This window comes from Mustela nivalis, assembly GCF_964662115.1.
Source record: "Mustela nivalis genome assembly, chromosome: 3".
In the NCBI taxonomy this organism is placed as follows: domain Eukaryota; kingdom Metazoa; phylum Chordata; class Mammalia; order Carnivora; family Mustelidae; genus Mustela; species Mustela nivalis.
The window spans coordinates 149,827,771-149,850,921 of NC_139022.1; the positions used below are offsets into that span (position 1 = coordinate 149,827,771).

General features: G+C 37.2%; 1 protein-coding gene across 3 annotated transcripts in view; it reads left to right on the forward strand.

Annotated features, from left to right (window-relative positions):
• The window catches only part of FYB1 (FYN binding protein 1), a 155,364-nt gene that overhangs the window by 84,707 nt on the left and 47,506 nt on the right, over positions 1-23,151 (forward strand). For all 3 annotated transcript variants that reach the window (XM_082723423.1, XM_082723422.1, XM_082723424.1), the window contains exon 3: positions 21,418-21,574. In XM_082723423.1, coding sequence (XP_082579549.1) covers positions 21,418-21,574 — 157 coding nt within the window. The remainder of the gene's footprint in view (positions 1-21,417; positions 21,575-23,151) is intronic.

Genomic DNA, 23,151 nt, shown 5'->3' on the forward strand with positions numbered 1-23,151 from the left:
CAAGCCCATGTCAGCCATTTTCATCTCCAAACAGTCTTGATTCAATCCAGCTCAGCTATGGCTTCTATCAGACTCATTTCTCAGGTGGAGTCTTCTCCAACCCTGTCAAATAGATGGCTAATACACATGCTGTTGATATACTCCCCACTCCACCACCTGAATCCTTCCTTTGATGTTTTCTTGGATTCTCCATAAAAGCTGAACTGTCAATGTAGAGTCTGTCTGGGTGAATCTCTGCTCCATTCTCTTTTCGCATCCCAGGTCCCCTTTTCCTTCCAATGGCCCAGAGATTTGACTATCAACAATTCCTCTTCTGCCCAGGAAGTTAATGATTAATCTTGCTCACCCCATCATCATCTCAGCACACACATGCACACATGAACACACACGGAGAAAGCAAACACAGAGCCATGACTTTTGGGAACCCCTCTTCATAAAAACAAAACACCTAGGGAAATCCTTCTGTATAGGGCGTGGAGTTCTGCCTGCCTGTGTTTGCCGTTAGTTTACCAGTTGTTGATTTTCTGTTTTGCCTACTTTCTCCTTAGCTTCTCCTTTAGTAGCATTTTTTTTTTTTGCAGTTATTTCACCACTGAGATGCTGAAAAAACTTGCAAAGGGAGATGTTTAGCTTTCATCTTTTTAGGGTTTTCAAACAAAGGAGATAATAAGAGATAGAGGGCACTATTTTGGGCTTCATGGGATGGTAGAAAGAATATAAGGCTTGAATAAGGAGAATAGGATTCTAGCCCCCAAATCTCATGATTTTTAACCTTGTGTCCTTTAGTGAATCACTCAACTGAGTCTCAGATTTCTTATCTTTGATCAGAATGGGGGACATTTTTAAGAAGTTATCTTATGCAATGTCATCTTAATTCTAAGTGATTCTCTTGTTCTGTGTTGTTAAGTCCTGTGTAAAAGCAGGAAGATGGCCTCATAAAGAATTGAGAGGTTTATTTGGGCCAAAGTATATGAAGGGCACTGGAACAGTAAATTCGTAAGAACTTTCAGTCCTACAGTTTTATGGTTCTGTCCTTAGGAACAGAAATTCTTAGTGCTTGGCCGTTTGCCACATAAGTGGTATAGGGTACGTGGTCAAAGGCATTCTACTTTCTTGATGAATCCACTTTGCCTGGTTCCATTCCCTTTCTGGATAGAAAACTGGCCATCAGTATTCTAGAAGCAGACTGTTAAAGATCTCTCCTGATCACTTTGTCTTCCTTTCCCCAATCTTTTCTATCTGCCGCATGTGCTAAAGTCCTCTTCTAATTTTCCCTATCACCTGCATCACCCTCCACTCCTACTTGTCATTTCCCCATCCATTGAATTACTAATGAAGCAGGGCTCTGTCATCTTAAATGAGGCTTTTCTCATAATCTCATTATCACCAAGTTCTCTTACTTCAACTTTGGTGGGACCATGTAAGTTTTTATTCTTGTGGAATGGACAACTCTCAAAGAAGTGCTACCCAGAAGAGTCAGCTAGTAGCTGATGCAGTAATATGGAGGGTCAAAAATGAACAACTTGCATTTTAAGACTGAAGAAAGAGAGGTTGTGATAATACTACATTTTGGGCAACAAGTTGTACTACTTTAGTAGTACAATGGCTACTTAAAGTTACCAGTCTCTTCACAGTGTTCTACATGTTTACGTTGACATTTGATATGACAAGGTATAGCACCATTTACTCTACACAAGTGATTCTCAAACTTCAGTGTATGTTGGAATGACCTGAATGACTTATTAAAACACAGGTTGCTGGGTCCCAGCCCCACCGTCTCTAATTCAGTAGATCTGAGATGGGGTCTGAAATTTTGAATTTTTTTTTTTAAGATTTTATTTGACACAGAGAGAGAGGGAGTAAGAACACAAGCAGGGGGAGCCACAGATGGAGAGGGAGAAGCAGGGTCCCCAGTGAGCAGAGACCCCGACCAGGGGCTTGATCCCAGGACCCTGGGATCATGACCTGAACCAAAGATAGATGCTCAACCAACTGAGCCACCCAGGTGCCCAAGAATTTGAATTTCTAATAAGTTCTCAAATGATACTGATGCTTAATGGTACTGAGGCCATAATTCAAAAACTACAGTTCTGTACTATGGAAGAAAATGGGTAAATGATGATTTTTTTAAAACAAGCTACCTATAACATTTTTTTTATATTTTAATCTAAGCCTTTTAACAGATCAGTAATTTCAGTATTAGCTGAATTGAGTTTCACAAATTATTTCATTTAAAGGAGGAAAAATTCATGTTTCTCAAAATGTGGTCTTTGTTAAATAAGCACCCAAGTGCTCTTTATGCACTCTAAATTGTGAAAACTACTGCCATAGATCTCAGTTCAATAGGCAGCCTAATAACAAATGTCTGAACAGTTGAATTCTGACAATTTAATAAGATCCTAAAATATGATTCTTTCCAGGAACTACAAGTCATATTTCAATTGAAGTATCTAAAACATCAAATATCACTTTGGCTTTTAAAATAAATATGCTGTATAATTTATTGGTGTTTCAGCTATGATACAAGGGTACCCAAAACATTTTTCTATGATTGCTGTACATAGTTGATCTTTCCCCATCATATACTAATTTTTTTGTCACTAACTAACTTGTACTTCTTTCTGTTTAATGTCATCCTAGTTAGACTTCTCTAACTTGCGAGGGATTTTTTTCAACATAGTTCTGGTTTTCCAAAGCAACCGTAGACCCTTCAACAAGGCATTATTAACAATTTGAGTTAAGTGTGCCCCCTTATTGTAATCCTGCAAAAAAACTACATCAGAGGTTTGGTCAAAATGAACACTATGATACAATTTATAGGGGTCAAAGTTTACCAAGATAAATATAATGCAGTTTTTAACAAGGCATATCAGAAGAAATTGGGCTGGGGGATTCTAAGCACACATAGCTTCTGCTACCTTCCCAGTTCTTTCCCCCCACCCCTGCCAAGATTTTTAATTTATTTAATTAATTTAATTTAATTTCCCCCCAAGATTTTAATTTAATTTAATTTAATTTATTTGAGAAAGAAAGAGAACACAAGCAGAGGGGAGAAGCAAAGGGAGAGGGGGAAGCAGACTCCCCACTGAGCAGAGTACCCGACGTGGGGCTCAATCCAGGACTCCAAGTTCATGACCCGAACTGAAGGCAGATGCTTAACTGAACTGACTGAGCCACCCAGGTGCCTTATCTCCCCAGTTCTTATGGATAACTTTGGGTTAGTGTCCATCATATGTTGCTTGTTTGAGGTGAAGTCCTGGCACATATGGAAAGCCCAAGGCGGGGGCTTACCAAGTCTCTTATTCTTCCTCCCAGCTTCATGAAACTGAAACTCCAACCTCGCAGCCTTTCTTGGTTGTAAAATATGGACTTAGCAAGCCATATTATCTGGATCTGCTGTCCCCATTTCATGTACAGATTCTTACTTGGATACCAGCACTGTCTTGTTTCACTGTTCACAGATGAGATAATAATGATATATAATGATATATAGACACATTACAATCAAGTAACAAGGATTAGTCAACGGATAAAGGAAAAACTTATCTACAAGTTTAAAGGGATTTGACTCCAGGACTGACTCCAAAGTGCATGGTCTTGAATGATACTCTTCATAGACTAGTTTGGATTCTTGTCTCCTCCATGGCGGACATTTATGGCTGAGCTTTGACTAGTCCAGTTGTTATCTATTCATAATCCTTTGTCATGTCCCTATACTCCCAACTGGTCCTGCTCTCTTACTGCCAAAGGTTTCCTTCCTTTTGGCCAGGCCACTGACATTAAGTTTAACTCATTTTAGACTCAGTGAATTTCTCTATTGGATGACCTTTTATTCCAATTCCAATACTAATTTTAAATGTTATTCTTCCTACTAATTATAAGACTTCTGCTTATATTTGACTATTGTCCTTTCTTTTCAGTACCCTGTGACATTCAATTATACTACTGTGTACAGAAACTAGTATTATGGTGTCCAACCATATAGTGATAGAGGATAAGAATGTCTGGGTAGAGACCAGTTAGTGCAAATTCCTTAGGCAAGAACCAGCTATATGTGGGTAAAGAAATAGAAAGACATGGAGTGGGCTGGAATACGATAGGGAAAGGGAGAATGGGCTGAAATAATAGGCACTGACCAAATCCCATATGTCCTAGATGATCATAGTTTGGAATGTGTGATAGGAAATTATCAAAATTGGAACCATTATGAACAAGAGTGTTACAATCTGGTTTACATTTTATGACTTCTCTTTGCTGTGAGGAGAAGCTGAAAGACTAGTTAGAAGGCTTTAAAGTGAGAAACAACGTGATTTGAACCAGCATGATACAGTAGAAAAGAGATAAGTAGGTAAATTTGGAGTATGTTTCAAATGTAGCTCTGTTGACAATTGTTTATATATCAGGTATAGGGAATTAGAAAAAACAAAAGAGGAATCAGTATGAGTGGTTGCTAAATATTTAATCATCAGATGTTAATTTATTGATTTGACCAATTTATTATTATATTTGGACTTCATACAAGATTACGGGCACAGTGCAAATGTAATAGTATGATTTTAATTTAATATAACATACAGATAGAATTTATTAATTAGATTTAGGAACTGTAAAACTTGGTACAAATTGCTTGGTTAAAATCATTAAGCAGGGGCGCCTGGGTGGCTCAGTTGGTTGGACGACTTCCTTTGGCTCAGGTCATGATCCTGGAGTCCCAGGATCGAGTCCCACATCAGGCTCCCAGCTCCATGGGAAGTCTGCTTCTCCCTCTGACCTTCTCCTCACTCATGTTCTCTCTCACATGTTCTCTCTCACTGTCTCTCTTTCAAATAAATAAATAAAATCTTTAAAAAAAAATCATTAAGCAAAGCTCATAGTTGATATCAGTGAGGGAGAGAAATACTTATGTCCAGCTGGTAAACCTGGCCAAGCTGTAGGCCATCAGGACAGTGTCTTTCAATCTGAGGTCTTTGGACATTCTTAGAGATCCTTAAATTTTCTGTTCAAAATGTCTAATTGTGTTTTTATTCAAATGAAAAACCAAAAAAAAATTTTGATGTAAGCTTGCATTTACATTAATTGTGGCAAAAGTACACCTTTATTTGCCTCAGCCTATGAAAAATGAACAAGTGAAGGCCAAACAGTGTCCCAATAAACCATAAAAACAACGGTTTCACAGTAATTGGAAAAAGAAATATAGTAGGAAAATTGAGTTATAAAACAGGACGTAAAACTATACCAATACTAAACTTTAAAAAACTATTCCTAACTAGAGCATTTTAATTAAAAATAGAATGTGAAAAAAAATAGAGTATGAATTTGGGCTAAAAAATGGATTTACTCAATGGTTATACACATGCTACTAATTGCAAAGATTTACTACCACCATTAGAAAGTTATGCAAATACACCTAATTTAATTAAATTTTCCCTCACAAATCTGTAATAAGGGAAGGGAATGAACTTCAAGTAGAGTATCTACTGTGAGCTGGGTACTTATGACAGGCACTTTGTTAACTAACATAATTATCATAAAATTATTGTGAATTAAGATTTTTATCATTTTACAGATTAAGCAAAGAATCAGAAAGATGAAGTGATGTGATCATGTTGGCAAAAATTTGGAAAAATGGCTAAAATGTCCAGTGGTAGAGAGGTTATGAAGAGACAGAGCTTCATCTAGTCCACAGTGAGGGTAGTCCACTGAAGGACAATCTGACAAAACTATGCGAATATAAAATACGCAAGTCCTTCCATCGCAGCAACCCTACTCTTAGACATCTAGTTTAGAGGACTACCCCGCATATACACAAAGAAACATGTATGTGGGTGCTCATTGCTCCATTGTTTTTTGGGTTTTTTTGGCTTTTTTAAAAAGATTTTTTAAATTTATTTGACAAAGAAAGATCACAAGTAGGCAGAGAGGCAGGCAGAGACAGAGGGGGAAGCAGGCTCTCTGCCAAGCAGAGAGCCCGACATGGGGCTCAATCCCAGGACCCTGAGACCATGACCTGAGCCGAAGGCAGTGGCTTAACCCACTGAACCACCCAGGCACCCCTCCACTGTTAGTAGTCAAGGGAGAAAGGCTGAACAAACCATGCACTATACCGATCACAAAATACGCGCCACAGTTACAGAGAATGACATCGACCCAGTATAGGTAATGTGATATTCAGAGTCCAGGAATATTGGGGGTTTTAAGTAGACATTTCCGTGCATACATTCATAGGTGAGTAAATGCATAGGAAAAGTTCTGCAAAGATAAACAATCTGGAAGGGGAGCAGAATGGGAGGTGAGAGGTCATGTGAAATTTTACTTTCCCTATGTCTTGAACTTTTCCAGATGTGTTTAATATATTATTTGTGTAAATAAAAATATTTTTGTTTTTAAGAAGGAAGAGGGAGAACATGGCATAATGTCACACCTCTAATAGGAGCTTCTCTATGGCTTTTATATATTTTTTTTTCTCTTCTGGGTCTCCTAGGTCTCTCTCTGGTCTAGGTCTTGATTTATCACCTGATGCTTTTGTGCTGTGTTTGGACTCAGTCCCTCCTTTCCTTTACCTAGGTGAACTTCCAGAAATAGCAATGACAATAACAGTCATTGTCATGGAAGAGGCAAACATTAATTGAACTGCATACCTTCACGTGTCTACACAGGTGTGCTGCTTGTAGTTACACTGGCTTGGAGTCACTTTTGTCTCTCCAGTGCTTCTTCCTTCCAAGTGTCTCCAGATCACCTGTTCGGTCCAGGGGCTACGGGGAAGATTTTCCTTCTTTCTTGGCAGTTCTGATCCTCTTTCCTGAACTAATGAGACTCTCTATCTTCCTGGACGAACCTATGATCAGGCAATTTCCCTTAATAAAACTTTTCTTTGTGGCCCTTCTTAATTCTTAGCTTAAAAAGGTTACTGTCATAAATTATTATAGCTGGGGCGCCTGGGTGGCTCAGTGGGTTAAGCCGCTGCCTTCGCGCAGGGTCCTGGGATTGAGCCCCGCATCGGGCTCTCTGCTCAGCAGGGAGTATGCTTCCTTCTCTCTCTCTGCCTGCCTCTCTGTCTACTTGTGATCTCTCTCTGTCAAATAAATAAATAAAATCTTTAAAAATAATAATAATAATAATAAATTATTATAGCTTATAAATATGTTTTGTTTGGTACACAGAGTTTTCTGGATTTTTTTCTTTTATTTATTTTTTTAAAGATTGTATTTATTTGTTAGGCAGGGAGGGGCCAGTGGGTAGGAAGAGGAAGAAGGAAAGAATCCCAAGCAGACTCCACATGGAGCCTGGAGCCTGAGGGGGCTCAATCCCAGGACCCTACCGTCACAACCCAAGTGGAAACCAAGAGTCAGATGCTTATCCAACTGAGCCACTCGGGTGCCCATGTTTTATTTATTTACTTTGTTTTGCTTACCTAGCTGCCGACATTCAAACTTTGGAAGATTTCACAGAAAAATCTGGATGTGTTCTTCACATATTTACAACAGGCTAGAACCCCACAGTAGCCACCCCACTGAGATGGGACACAAGTCTCTTGTTGACCACAGTGACATTTCCAGCTCAGTGTACAAAAGCATGTTCCTGCCTGGCTTCCAATGACAGCTGAGTTTGAATCACCTGCTTTAATTATTCCTCTATTTGCTCATACTCTGAAGCCGCAGTGTTGTCTCTGCAACATCAATGTGTATTCCTTGCCTGTTTGTAGATGTCATATTTCTAGTTATGTTGATTTCATTTAAAATCATAGTGAAGAATATTCACTATTCCTTCAGCATATAAATCAGTTCATATGTCAATATTTCTAAAACTTGAGCTTTAGTACTTTCTTTGCTTCCATAAATTAGTATACTTTTAAAACAAATTTTAGTATTTGAAAAAAAAAGAAGAAATATGGTTATTGTCTTCTGCCTCAGTATGCTCTATCTTAGAGCAAGAGGCACTTAGTAAATTATGAGCACCTGACTAAAAGAATGTTTCTTGTGTACTGACTTTTTTCCTTTTAAAATTATATCTTACATTTGTTACAAAAAGGAAAGATTCAAAAGCTAGCAATCTTCTCTCAAATTATTGCCTAATAATTTGAATTTCATGTGATTTTACAAATTGAAAATAAAGTCATTTATAAGAACACTTTACATTTGACACATTTAACATTTAATATATAGTTGCATATATTATATGAAAGATTATATAGACAACAAATGAGTAGTCAACAAAGTGATTGGGGGGAGTGAATTTTTAAGAATAAAAAAAATGTTCAGAGACTCTGAATTTTAAAGTTGGGTCTGAAATAGAGAAGTTTAAGATAGTGAAGACTTTCTTTACTTATTTTCTCTAATTGATCATCATATTGTTTTGATCTCTACCTCTTCACCTTCATTCTAATTTCTACTATAATTGTCTTTGTAAACACTGATGTTTCAGTATTACTTTTCTTTCCATTTTGTTGGACTGTTCTAAGCTGGCTAACATTTTCTTGGCAGCTTGCTTTCAAAGTAAAGTGTTTCTTACTAATACAGTTACATTGTTTTGTTTTCAACTACATTGGTTTTCAAAATTTCCCATCTACTATGGGTTTACAAATCCTTTGAAGATAAGAACAGATGACCTTGAATTAGGGCAAGGAAAAATTCCGTAAAACTAGGTGTTCTAAGACTGTGACCCAGAAGTTTTAAGCCCTACCTTTGAAAGCTGCTGGGGATCTTCTGAAAATTTTTAAGATAATTTGATGTAAATGATATTTTATATCAGAGCAAACACAATCATAAAAGAGATAATGTTTATTTTTTTTCAAAGATTTACCTAAATAGAATGCTAGATATACCTCTAATATTCTGTATAAAGGAGACACACACACACACATAAATGTCATATAAGCATATGAAAAGATTTTTAGCTTCACTTATAAACATATAAGTGCAAGTTAAAATGTCGTATCATTTTTTTACCCACCAGAACTATTAAAAACTAAAAAAGTATGATAATGCACAATGTTAGTGAGGTTATAGTAAAACAGGTAGTCTTCTCTTGATCTAGAAGACAAATTGGTGTTACTTACTAAATAACATTATCTTTACTAAATCTTTACATTATTATTATCTTTACATTATCATTACTAAATAACATTACTTACTAAATAACATTATCAAATTGTTTTAATGTTTCATTTTTTTACTCCACTTTCTTTTTTTTTTTAAGATTTTATTTATTTTATTTGACAGATAGAGATCACAAGTAGGCAGAGAGGCAGGCAGAGAGAGAGGGAGGAGGAAGCAGGCTCCCTGTTGAGCAGAGAGCCTGGTGCGGGGCTCGATCCCAGGACCCTGGGATCATGACCTGAACCAAAGGCAGAGGCTTTAATCCAACTGAGCCACCCACGTGCCCCTTGACTCCACTTTCTAAAAAGTGATATTTGTAAACAAAAAATTTGGTGTTACTTACTAAATAACATTATTTACCAAATTGTTTTAATGTTTCGTTTTTTTGACTCCACTTTCTAAAAATTGATATTACCAATGTAAATACACTTATGGGCAAAGACATAGGTATAAGAATGATTTTATAATAGTAACTATCTAATAATCCAAAAATATAAAAAAAAAAAACAACTTAGAGTTCCTCAAATGGTCAAACAGTTCTCCTTTGGGCATATATCCAAAAGAAAAGAAAACATGAATGTTCATACCAGCATTATTTATAATAGCTCATAAGTAGAAACAGCTCAAATGTCCACCATCTGGTAAGCAGATAAGTAGATGTGGTATCCATGCAGTGGGTTCTTATTCAGCTATAAAGAAGAATAAAGTATTGATATCTGTTAAAACATGATGGAACTACAAAAACAATTTAGTGAAAGAAACCAGTCAACAGAAGACCACATATTGCATGATTCAATTAATGCAAAATGACCAGAATAGACAAATCTACAGAGACCAGAAGTAGATTATTGTCTGCCTATGGTAGGGGGAGGAGGGCAGGGGATAGCGAGTGACTACTAATAGGTACAGCATTTATTTTTGTTCTAAAATTAGGTCATGTTCTAAAATTAGGTTATGATGATGCTTGCACAACTATAAAGTATGAATACCATTGAATTATATACCTTAAACTAGTGTATCTATTGAATTATATCTCAATAAAGTTTCTTTTTTTCAATAACCTAAATTTCCATCAATAAGAGACTGGTCAAATAAATTATGGTAAATCCAGTGCATGAAGCACTCCACAGCTATGGAAAAAAATTGATTGCCTTATTTGTCCCAATATAGAACAGTCTCTTTTTTAAATCAAGAAAGCAAAAGCAAAATACCACAGCTAGTGCTAGTTGGGATTGGCGCCTGGGTGGCTCAGTGGGTTAAAGCATCTGCCTTCGGCTCAGGTCATGATCCCAGGTCCTGGGATTGAGCCCCACATCAGGCTCTCTGTTGAGCAGGGAGCCTGCTTCCCTTCCTTTCTCTCTCTCTGCCTGCCTCTCTGTCTACTTGTGATCTCTGTCGGTCAAATAAATAAATAAAATCTTAAAAAAAAAAAGAAAGCAAAATACAGAATAATATATGCATCATGGTCTCATCTGTGTAAAAAGAAAATGGAATATTCCTTGAAAGATGTACAGTTCTTGAAAGACTGGTAACAGTCATGTTTGTGATAGAGACGGAGAGACAGGATCTGGAATGTGAGATTTTCTTTTCAATATCCCTTCTTGTATTTTCTTAAATGATTTACCATGTATCTATTTCTCTTACAATAAACTGTCTTAAATTAGCTTTTTTTTTTTTCTTAACAGGAAAAGAGTAAAAGAAAAGAAAGTCCAAATCAGTAAAATATTAAATGCCCTACTCTATACAATAGAGGTAAAGTTTGGGGTACATAAAGCTATTGACCGTGGAGACCCACTCTCAGAAGTTCACTGTGTAACTGGGAAGAAAATAAATATAGATAGATAGATAGGTAGATTAATAGATTAATTAATTAATGTTGCGATTTTAAAGAAAATAAAATTAGTGCAAGAAACCACCTGTAAACCACTCTGTATACAGATGGAGAGCTCTGTGAGCGGCATTCGTACGCATGGGTGTTAACCTGTGGATGAGGCAGCACGACCACACTGCATTTAGAAGGGCAGGTGGCCTTTCAGAAGCTCGCTTTCCACAGAACTGTCAGAGGTACAGCAATTAGCAGGTGGTTTCAGGCACAAATGGCAGTTTACAAAACTTTTTTTGAAGGGGCTGGAGTATGATCATCCTATCCCCCCTAAACAGATGGAAACAAACGTGCCCTCAGAGGTTTAAGAGCCTGTCCTGTATAGTACAGACATTAATGGTTGCAGATTCTAGAATAATTCATAATTCCTAACACCTGCTATGTGCCAGGCAGACCCCCATACAATTTCTCATTCTTATGGCCATCCTGTAAGTTAGGGATCCAGAGTCTCAATGCAACAGGCAAGGAACAGAAACCCAAAGAAGCAAAATAAGGCCCCCTCATGTACCACAGCCAGTGCTAGTTGGGATCGGTGATCAAACACAAGTGTGAGTGATGCCAGCACAACTCTTCCTTCTGCCAAACGATTCCTCCTCCCATGTTGAAAATTGTTTCCAGTGTGTTTAACAATCAGGAAAGTGAAAGTAGTGTTGCTTTGTTTGGGTACCTCATGGGATGGTTCTAAGGATTTAAAGTTAAACTTCCTGATTCTTGACCCATTCTGAGATATCCTAACAGAACCAGGACTAGGCATGATTGGTTTGGGGAAAAGGTGTTTTGTTTCATTTCCAGTCAAGGGGGGTAGAATGCAGTGTTTTAATGATGCAGCCAGCTCAAGGAATAGATAAGAAGGCCATGAAGCGTTACAGTGTGGTCAGGTGTTTTTACAAGTTGGGTGTATATGGCCACTTCACAGATGAGAAAATAAAGACTTGGAGAAATCAAGCAACTTACTCAACCCCAGATTGAGTAATAAGCAAGTGAAGGCTATCCTAAGTGCGGTGGAATCAGAACTCAAACGCACATCTCCCAAATCCTGTTCATTCTTCGTTCTGCCATGAAGTCATCCAAGCAAAATAAAAATACAGACATGGCCAATACAGACTTTTGTTCTAAGAAGTTTGTCTGTAAAGAGGAGGAGGAAAAGCAGCTGGTAATAGAATGGGGGCCAAGGGTAAGAAAGGATATTGTTGTGTCTCTTTGGAGTAGAGAACATTGACCATGTCTAAGACAAAACATGCTCCAGGAAGATGAAACACGCCATCGAGAGCACATAGTAAGTGCTTAAGAAATGATTTTGCTTGATGTGAGTGAAGGAGTTAATAGTTAACAGAGCAGGGTCTATAAGGAAGCCAGCATTGTTGAGAACCAAGAATACCAGTTAGTAGGAGTAAGGAAGATCAACATTTCTCCAGAGAATCAGGGCGAGCAAGATAAAAGAAGGTTTTAATAAGTTAGAATGAAGGGTAAGTGGGGAGGTCAAGTGGAGTGCTGTTCCTGTTCTCAGTAAAACAAAAGTTAAAGTTATCTGTGGGGAAAGAGGAAGGCATGGGTGAGGTCTAGGAATGTGGGGAGTTTGAAACAACCGTTATGGTAAACGTGGTCAGATCCTAGTGATACTTGCTTCTGAGAGAGTTCGTGTTCAGTTAGGTGTAATGAATGGGGGTCCCGTCAAGTGTGCACCTAGATTGTTGTATAGATTACCTCGTGCAGAGTTAAAGCCACAGATCACCTACCCAACCCCTTTTGAGCTTTGAGGGATAAGATTCATGGTAGATCAGTTTGGGGTGTTAAATCTTGACGCCCAAACTTGGTTTTTTTTTTTTTTTTTTTTTTTTTTTTCATTTCATTCATACCTTCTAAGTCCTTTTATGACTGCATTTCAAATGCCTTAGTTCCATTTCTTGAGACTTTTATTCCTTGCTAGCCTGTGTCAGTGATCAACCTTTAATGATCCATTTTCCACTAGCTCTTGAATGTCTACTTTCCTGCTACCTGGTTTTCAAAATCAAATTCCGATATAAATTATAAATTGAGCATCTAAAACACCCATAGATGTCAGTATATGTTTCAGAATTACTTTACTGTCTCCAGAGCTAGCTCTGCCCTACATGAAACAACTGAAAATAGTTGTACAAAATCCCACTAAGAGGAAAGGTATCAGTCAGAAAAGCTAGACTTACACTCAGATCTTTGGAAAATATGTTAACTTGTGCAACTTACCAATAATATCCATGTACTTTCCCTGAGGAGCATCAGAACGTAGCAGAAAGGGCGTAGACATCTCAAGAAAGTCAGCCAGAGTTGAGTTTCTATGCTTACAAAGTTTTCTTAACTATCCAATGGAAACTAGATAAGGATGTAAACCCCAGAGGGTTGTTGTAAGGATTAAAGAAGATTAAATATGTAAAGTGCCTAGAATGATGCCTGGCAGGAAAAAAAAAAAAAAGGATTACTTAACATTGTTATCATTAATCCCAGAAATTTCCTATAGATTTAGTGTTTCTGTTTCTTCTTCATTTTAATTCAATATCCACCCCCTTCTTTCCATCACAGCAGACTAGATTGAAAATTCCAACTTTATTGTCTTTTAGCCTACTTTTTAGAGTCCAGATTGAGATTTTAAAGCCAATCATATTACATTAAGGTAAGTCTCCTGGGTTTTGTTTTTTTTCTGCTGGAAAACTAAGATTCTTTTCCTAGAATGATTTTGTGTACATACAAATATATTCCTTGAAGTATTTGAAAGTTGCTGGAGATTTTGCAAAGCTAAATATTTCGCTGATAAATACTAGTGTAACATAGGAAGATCTTAGTATATGTTCCCCCAAGCATGATGAGGAACAGAACCTGTCTTTCAGCCATGCTTTCCCCCAGCTCTGTCACTTCCTCAGGCAGACCAGTCCCTGGTGGTGGTGAGACAGACACTGGCAATGCCACAGGGGGCTCCTTGGAAGTCCAAGTCCAGTGGGAAAGCAAGCACCCCCCTTTCTGGGTAGTTCAAGTTATTGAAACTAAAGAAAGGAGAATGGATACCAGGGGAGCAGAACAGTGAGGGCCCGCCACAGATCCCCCATCAGAAAGTCTCATACGCCCAGGTACAAATGAAAATGTACTACATGGGTTTTGGGGTGAGTCAGTTTTTAGTGCTTCTAGTTTATTGTTCCCCAAAACATGTCTGTAATTTCTCACCTCCAGGCCTTAGATGACTTTCATATGGTAACGCCCCTGGTTTGTCAAAATCTTTTCCATGGAAAGATAAGTCACAGATAGATGAGAAACATTTTTCTTGTTTAGACAATAGTTTATTAATTTCCACTCACAGTGGCTAATTCCCTGTGAGTACAGCTTTCAAACCATTTAGGAATCTACCAGACCGTATTATTTATAAATTAAAATAGGATGTCATTTTCATCTGTCAAATGACTAGGATTTTTAATGTGTGTTCTTTGATAACAGAGGCATTTCCAGTCAGCAAATTAGATAAATGGTGTAGGGACACTAAATAAATCATCTAAAATCAACAGCAAGAGCAACAAAAACCATGAACCTAGATCCAGGTCTCACACAACAAAATAAATTATTCATCATTTCTAAGAGTTAAATGTAAATAAAAATGAGTCCTGGGGCACCTGGGTGGCTCAATGGGTTAAAGCCTCTGCCTTCTGCTCAGGTCATGTTCTCAGGGTCCTGGGATCGAGCTCCCATTCAGGCTCTCTGCTCAGCAGGGAGCCTGCTTCCCTCCCCTTCTCTCTGCCTGCCTGTCTGCTTATTTGTGATCTGTCTGTCAAATAAATAAATAAAATCTTAAAAAATAATAATAAAATAAAATAAATAAAAAATTTTAAAAATGAGTCCAAAAAGAAGTAGAAAATAATGTCAGGTTAATAACTATATGTTCTTAGGGAGCCCGGCTGGCTCAATCAGCAGAGTGTGCATCTCTTGATTTCAGGGTTGCGTGTTCCCACACATTAGGTATAGAAATTACCTGAAAATGAAATATTTTAAAAATAATAATAATGGGGCACCTGAGTGGCTCAGTCAGTTAAAAATCTGCCTTCAGCTCAGGTCATGATCCCAGGGTCCTGGGATGGAGCCCCACTTCTGTCTCTTTGCTCAGTGGGAAGTCTGCTTCTCCCTTTCCCTCTTCCCACCACTCCTCCTTCTCTCTCTGTGTGTGTCAAATAAATAAATAAAAACTTTAAATAATAATGATGATGATGATGATGTGTTCTCAGAGTAAGGAAGACATTCCCAAACATAACTCTGGTGATAGGAACTATATATAAAAGAATTTATTAACTGAGTTAGAGAAAAAGTAGTAAGTCCTCTATATCAAAACAGTTTAACTGGGGCGCCTGGTGGCTCAGTGGGTTAAAGCCGCTGCCTTTGGCTGGGGTCGTGATCCCAGGGTCCTGGGATTGAGCCCCGCGTCAGGCTCTCTGCTTAGCAGGGAGCCTGTTTCCCTCTCTCTCTCTCTCTCTCTGCCTGCCTCTCTGCCTACTTGTGATTTCTGTCTGTCAAATAAATAAATAAATAAATAAAAATCTTTAAAAAAAAAAGTTTAACTTACTGATGATAAAAATGAAATGGGAAGACTATTCTAACATAAATGTAAGCAGGTGGGAAATTTTAGGTATCAGATTTGTGGAAAAACTAATTCTCCCTACCCCGAACCCCTGCCTCCAAAATAGCTGCCAAAAGAGGAGACTTGAGCAATTCCTCTGGCCTTGAGCTGGCAGGGGCCTCGCAAGTCAACAGTGCAGGGCCTGAGCACATTTTTAAAACTCTGTGCTAGTGAGAGGACAGGAATAGTAAGAAGAGAACAGGAAGAAAGAGGGTGATGTTTTTGTTGTTGGTGGTGGTGGTTTCCTTTTTTAATTTAAATTTAATTAATTAACATATAATGTATTATTGGTTTCAGAGGCACAGGCCTGTGATTCCTCCGTCTTATATAACACCCAGTGCTCCTCACATCACGTGCCTTCCTTAAGGCCCCTCCCCCAGTTACCTTATTCTCCCCCCACCTCCCCTCCAGCAACTCTCAGTTTGTTTCCTATGAGTGGCTCAGTGGGTTAAAGCCTCTGCCTTTGGCTCAGGTCATGATCCCAGGGTCCTGGGATTGAGCCCCACATCTCTGCTCAGCAGGGAGCCTGCTTCCCTTCCTTTCTCTCTCTCTGCCTGCCTCTCTGTCTACTTGTGATCTCTGTCGGTCAAATAAATAAATAAAATCTTTAAAAAAAAAAAAAGAGTCTCTTTATCTTATATCCCTAAGAGAGAGAATATTTTTAATAATTACCAAAATGAAAACTTTGGAAAAAGGCAGAACTATCTGGAAGGAATTAAGAAGCTTTTGTATGTATCATTTAAAACCCTGCCACCGGCTCTTTAAGATAACTTAGACTCAAGTACTCTATTTCCTTCAAATCTTCGGAAGATTTTGGGTTCTATTGGTTGAGGCATGGAATGGTTTTTGTTTTGTTTTGTTTTGTTTTGTTTTTTGTTTTTTGTTTTTTGTTTTTTTCTTTTCATTGTTGGAGGGGTTTTTTGGTGTGAACATCCAGAAGCAGAAGCCAAAGCAGCCCAATTACTGCATTTAGTTTGTCCATGTAAGTGGCAAAAAGATGAATACCCTTAATAAAGACGTTCTATTAGCCGCTACGAAAAGGCAAACAGGTGAGGGATTTGAATAGATAATACAATTAAAGCAAAACATAGTTACGAAGATGAAAAAATGGACCTCAGTGGTGCTCAGAAACATGTGAAATTAAGACAAAATGTTTTTTCAAGAGTGAATCCCCTTTTACTCTCAAAAAAAATTGCCCCCAAATTAGGAGGACAAAAAAAAGCAAACGTCCTATTTAGGGAAACTAGGCAGCACACATAATTCCAATGCTCGGTGTATAAAATCAGAAAGGATCAAAGCAAAGCCAGGAGATACAGAGACATTCTATTCGTGAGACAGCCAAAAGAACCTATGAATTTTTTAGATACAAACAGTGGCATGCTGGTAAATTTTGAAATAGTTCTCTAAGGCAAACTCTGGGTATGTGTGTTATGTGTGTATCCATACGTGTAATAAATTTTATTGATATAAAAGATGCACAGAATAATATATAAAGAAGAATAGGCCAAACAATACTCTTTATTGAAAACTTCACAGAGCCAACTGTTATTTTTGCCAATGTCTTGTACCTATAGCCAACCTGTGGCTGCAGTTAAGGAATGAGTGTAGTTCCAACCTGAGTGTTGATTACTATTTTCATTTATGTTAACAAGATGAATGTAAAACAACAAAGATATTTGTCAGAACATCACTTATTTGCCAGTGATGCGAGTAAGTATTTTGCTGAGTTGTGTGATAGCTTTCAGATACTAGAAAATATCTCCTGAATGTTTTATGCCATTCACCATGTAATAGTTACAGGAAAAACACACTTTTAAATCTAATCTGCATTATAAGCATTTTCTCCATCACTTTCTTAAATCTAACAATCAACAAAACAATAAAGCTGAGATTTGAAGTTCTTGTCTATTTCCAGGAGCTAAATACTCCCATTACGCCCAAGTTCAATATAGCATAGTGAGGTCACAGAATGGAGAGCAAGGAAAAGATGCCAACAGTATACCATTACACAGTCTTTCTACCATTTATAGCACTTCTTACAATTTTATATGTATTTTACTTACTTTTGGGGGTTTTTTTTTTGTTTGTTTTTGAAGATTTTATTTATTTATTTATTTGCTAGACAGAGATCACAAGTAGGCAGAGAGGCAAGCAGAGAGGGGGACGAGGAGCAAACTCCCTGCTCAGCAGAGAGCCAGAGGCAGGGCTCGATCCCAGGACCTGGGATCACAACCTGAGCCGAAGGCAGAAGCTCAATCCACTGAGCCACCCAGGTGCCCCTACTTACATGTTTTTGATTTTTAATCTATCTCTCCAAGTCCATAAGAACAGAAATCTGTGTCTGTTTTTTCTCTATTTTATCCTAGTGTCTAGAACAGGACACATAAAGTAAGCATTCAATAAGTATTTATTGAATTAAAAAATAAAATGTTTAACTTACTCCATCCCTGGTACTGTCCTAAATGTTTTACATGTGTTAAGTCTAAAGTCCTCACCGCAATCCTATGAGGGAGCGCCATTATGATCTTGATTTTCCAAATGAAACCAGAAGAGACATATCCAAGTCACCCAGCAGATAGGTGGTGGAGCCAGGATTTAAACTCAGGCATTTTGGTCCCAGATCTTGGACTCTTTATCACAGTGCATTCTCTCAATATATCAGAGACCTGATGCTGGCAGTAAGAAGCCTCAGAATGTCAGATGCGTGGCAGACCTCATAAGCAACGAGGTCACATGAAAGCACATGAACTGAGATGGTATACTGGAACCAATTCATTATCTGACAGGTTTGGTGTTGTAGAAAATGCTCATTTTACATTTTACATTTTACAGCACTATTGGAAATTGTGGAAGTGAGAGTTCCAATGAAAAATCTTTGCAAATGACAAAATAAGGCAATTATTAACTCCAGGAAAGCAATAAGTTGAATGAGAAAGGAAATATAATCATAGTACACTGCTTGATTCAACAAAAAATAATATTTACCAAGTCATGATAGTGAAAACAATGAACATGGATTTAGTCCAAAAAAAAGGTTATGCTTTTGCTACATTGGAAAAGGAAGGGGAAGAGGGCAAAAATCTATATCTACCAAATATAAAATCAATAATTTTGAAGCAGTAGCTATAATTACATGTGTGTGTATGTATATAAAGGTAAATGCAAAAGAAACATCTAAAATGTTGGAACTTTTTGGTATTTGATATTGATATTTTGATAAAAATGAACTTAAAAGGTAGAATTTTTCCATAATATTGTGAAAAATTCAAAGCATAATAATGCTGATGTTAGCAAAAATATGTGAAAATCATTCTCATACACTAACTGATGGAGCTGTCAGTTGATGTCTCTATGTAAGACAATTTGATATTTTGTATCAAAAGCCCTAAAAAATGTTGTTTGACCCAGCATTTTCACTTAATTCTAAGTGAATTCATTCTAAGAAAAACTTTAAATATGTGCAAAACTAAGACATTTCTTATTACAGCAAGGAATTAATACAAATATCCAATATTAGAGCCGTAGTGTTTTTTTTTTTTAAATCATGGTGGAGTTGCCTAAAAAAACTGTCTCATTACTAAAAATTATATTGTAATTAGATTAACACAAAATGATATTTATGATATTGAGAAAAATAAAAATACTAATAACAAAATAGCAAATTTTACTCTCCTGCTGTAAAAGTATATGTTTGCACTAAAATGTTTTAAAGTACATGTAATTCAGGGGTGCCTGGGTGGCTCAGTAGGTTAAAGCCTCTGCCTTCGGCTCAGGTCATGATCCCAGAATCCTGGGATCCAGCCCTGCATTGGGCTCTCCCGAGCAGAGAGCCTGCTCCCCCCCCCCCACCTCTCTCTCTCTGCCTACTTGTGATCTCTCTCTCTGCCAAATAAATAAATAAAAATCTTTAAAAAAAATTTTTTTTTAAAGTACATGTAATTCCGTAGCTATTGCTGGGTGATGGGATTATGGGATTATGGGTGATGTGTATTTAGTTTTGCTTATCTTTGTATTATAATCTCTGCTATATATATGATTTATTTGTGAGGTTGTTTAATACATTTCAATGTTTAGAAACCATACCTGAAACAAAATCTTCTCATTAATGATTCAAGGAAATCATTGAAAACAAGTAAGAATGTATTACCTATGAGAGCAGACACCTCATTGGTCTAAAATAATGAGTCCAATGAAACATCGTCTACATTTTTAAAATCATAAAGAATGTATTATTAAAGTTGATGTAGACTTCTTCACAAAATCCAGAATATTAAAACTATGGTTTACAAAAGCTTAGAAAAAGAAAAAGAAATTCTTTTTTTTTTTTTTACTAAGCAATTTTTCACCCATATACTCTACACTTAGATTTAACCATTGTTAGGGTTTTTCTTAACAAGAGAAGAGAAATTCCTTTTAATAGTGGGAATTAAAGATATTATCTACCTCAAAAAAGGGAATATGTATCAACATTTCTAATCATAATGGAAATGCAAATCAAAAGCACAATGAGATATCACCTCACACATGTTAGAGTGTCCATTATCAAAAGACAAGAGATAGCAAATGCCCGAAAGTGGAGAAAAGGAAACACTGTATACACTGTTGGGAATGGAAACTGGCACAGCCACTATCGAAAACAGTATAGACTTTCCTCAATAAACTTTCAGTTTATTATTACCATATTACCATCTGATCCAGCAATCCCACTTCTGTATAGATATCAAAAAGCAACAAAATAATTATTCAAAGGGATATCACTACTCACATATTTATAACCATATAATTCGTAATAGCCAAGGAATGGATATGACCTAAGGGTCCATCAACAGATGGATAAAGAAAATGTAGTAGATATATATAAAATGGAACATTATTCAGCCTTACAAAAGAAGGAAGTCATGTCATTTTTGACAATATGGATGCATCTGAGGGCATTATGCCAGTGGGAAAAAACCAGAAAGCTAGACAAAGGAAAAAAAAAAAAGCATGATTCAACGATGTGTATAATAATAATAAAAAAAAGTCCAACTTATAGAAACAAAGAGTAGAAAGATGGTTGTCAGAGACTAGGGTGAAGAAAATAAGAAGAGGTTGATAAAAGGGTTTAAACTTTCAGTTATAAGATGTATAAGATCTGAAGATCTAAAGTAAAACATGGTGACTATAGTTAATACTGTATTGTAAAGGGGCACCTGGGTGACTCAGTTATTAATCATCTGCCTTCAGCTCAGGTCATGATCCCAGCCTCCTGGGATCAAGCTGTGTTGGGCTCCCTGCTCAGCGGGAGGCCTGCTTCTCCCTCTCTCACTCTCCCTGCTTGTGTTCCCTCTCTTGCTGTGTCTCTTCCTGTCAAATAAATAAATAAATTCTTAAAAAAAAATACTGTATTGTATAGCTGAAATTTGTTGAGCGACTAGAACTAGAACCCTCTGGCCCTCAAAAAGATAAATATGTGTGATGGATGGGTATGAGTTGATTAACTCAGTGGAGGGAAAACCTTTCTTTCTCTCTCTCCCTCTCTCTCTCTCTCTCTATATATATATAATATATTATATCAAATCATTGTGTTATATACTTATTTTATAATTTTGTTTGTCAATTATCCCTCAATAAATCTGAAAAAAATAAAACATTTTAAATGTCATGTTCTATGATACTTAGAATATTAGACTCTTTAAAACATTAATTTAACTTAGGATGAAACTCTTACATTTTTATATTTAAGATCTTCATTTCTACATATTTGGAATAGCCAGCTTTTGTGTTTTAAAGATTTATCTTAATTCATGGTATTTTTTTGCTCTGCTTCTTAGGTACCAGCAAAGGCCAGACGTCTTACTCCACTGCTTCCCTACCACCACCGCCACCACCCCATCCAGTCAGCCAACCACCTTTGCCAACGTCTCACCCAACACAACCGCCAGTCCCAAGTCTACCTCCCAGAAACATTAAACCTCCCTTAGATCTAAAGTAAGCAAAGATTATCTTGCCATTTGTTTGTCAATCTCTTCCCATAGATTTTCACACTTTGCTTGGCTGAATGCTGGAGTTTCATGATAAACTGCTGGGGCCACAAATGTGGGCAGATGGAAGGAGAAGGAATGTCTGGACAGGCTGCTCTTAAACCCCCATATCCTTGAGCAACTATTGTTTAACTGTTTTTACAATGGTTTTTGCCCTGGAAGTTCATTTGAAGAAAATTTCCACTGCCTGTTTAAAATCTTGAAGAATTCTTAAGGTTAGCACTGCAATCATCTCTTCCACCATTACCATCACTGCCACCACCACCACTACCATTATCATAATCATCACCACCACCATCATCACCACCACTACCATCATTGTCATCACCACTACTATTGTCATCATCGTCACCAACACCAACACAATCATCACAACCATCACCACCATTATCATCATCTGTCATCAACATCACTGCCACTAACTTCACCCCCATCACTACCATTATCATAATCATCATCACCACCACCATCCTCACTGCCATCACCACCATCCCCATCAAAATCATCATCACCACCATCACCACCACCACCACCATTATCATCATCAACAGCACCACCATCATTATTACCACGACCACCATCATCACCACCACCATATTTTACTGACTACTTATGACAGGCTGGAACTTTACATATATAAGTAAAAAATGTTTTCATCACTTCACAGATGAAGAGATGGGAATTTACAGTGACTTCCCCACAATTATACAAGAATGTAGAGTTGAAATTTGGGGCAATGTCAGTCTATGTCCAAAGCAAATGTGTGCTTTTAACTACTCTGCTAAATAACCTCCTTGAGTAAAAAATGCAGGTTTTGTCTCAATCTTCAGACTTTTGGCTGTGTGTTAAAAAACTAGGAAACTTTTATTCAAGCCCACTCTTGTTTTTCTTATATGGTGCTTTTTAGAAATGTCAAAACTATTTGGGTTGTTATGCATGGGCTCTTTATCCATGATTTACCAGAACAGCTGGTTTAGGAAAAAGCAGACAGAAGATTGGAAAAGAATAAATGTCATTTTAAAAAGACATTGGCTAATGGCAAGTATAGATCCTTATGGCAAGTTAGACTAGGTCTTCCCTTTCTTCTTTTAGAAAATTGCTTTGCATGATTCTTCTTTACCACAAATAGGGTATCCTATTTGTGGATATAAGCAATATCCCAAAATATTTAGCTGCAGTTTATTTTTCCTCTACTTCAATCCCCTAACAGACTGATGTTCTTTATATTTAAGTACTTCATATCCAAAATCAATATAAGAGAATCTGTTAATAACAATATCTTTACATTGAAAGTACTTCATATCCATAACCTATATAGTAGAATCTATTAATATCAAAACCTGGTTGACAGCTTTATTTTATTGATCATGATTGCAGTTTAGAGCAAGCGTCGAAAATACATGTGTCATGGGTAGTCACCACTGTGTTTCATTTTCTGTGTTTATTTGAGGTATAAAGGCAGTAAACTGGAAAATGTTAGAGCAGCTTTGGGACTATTACCTTGTTTGTGGCCTGCATCCCACC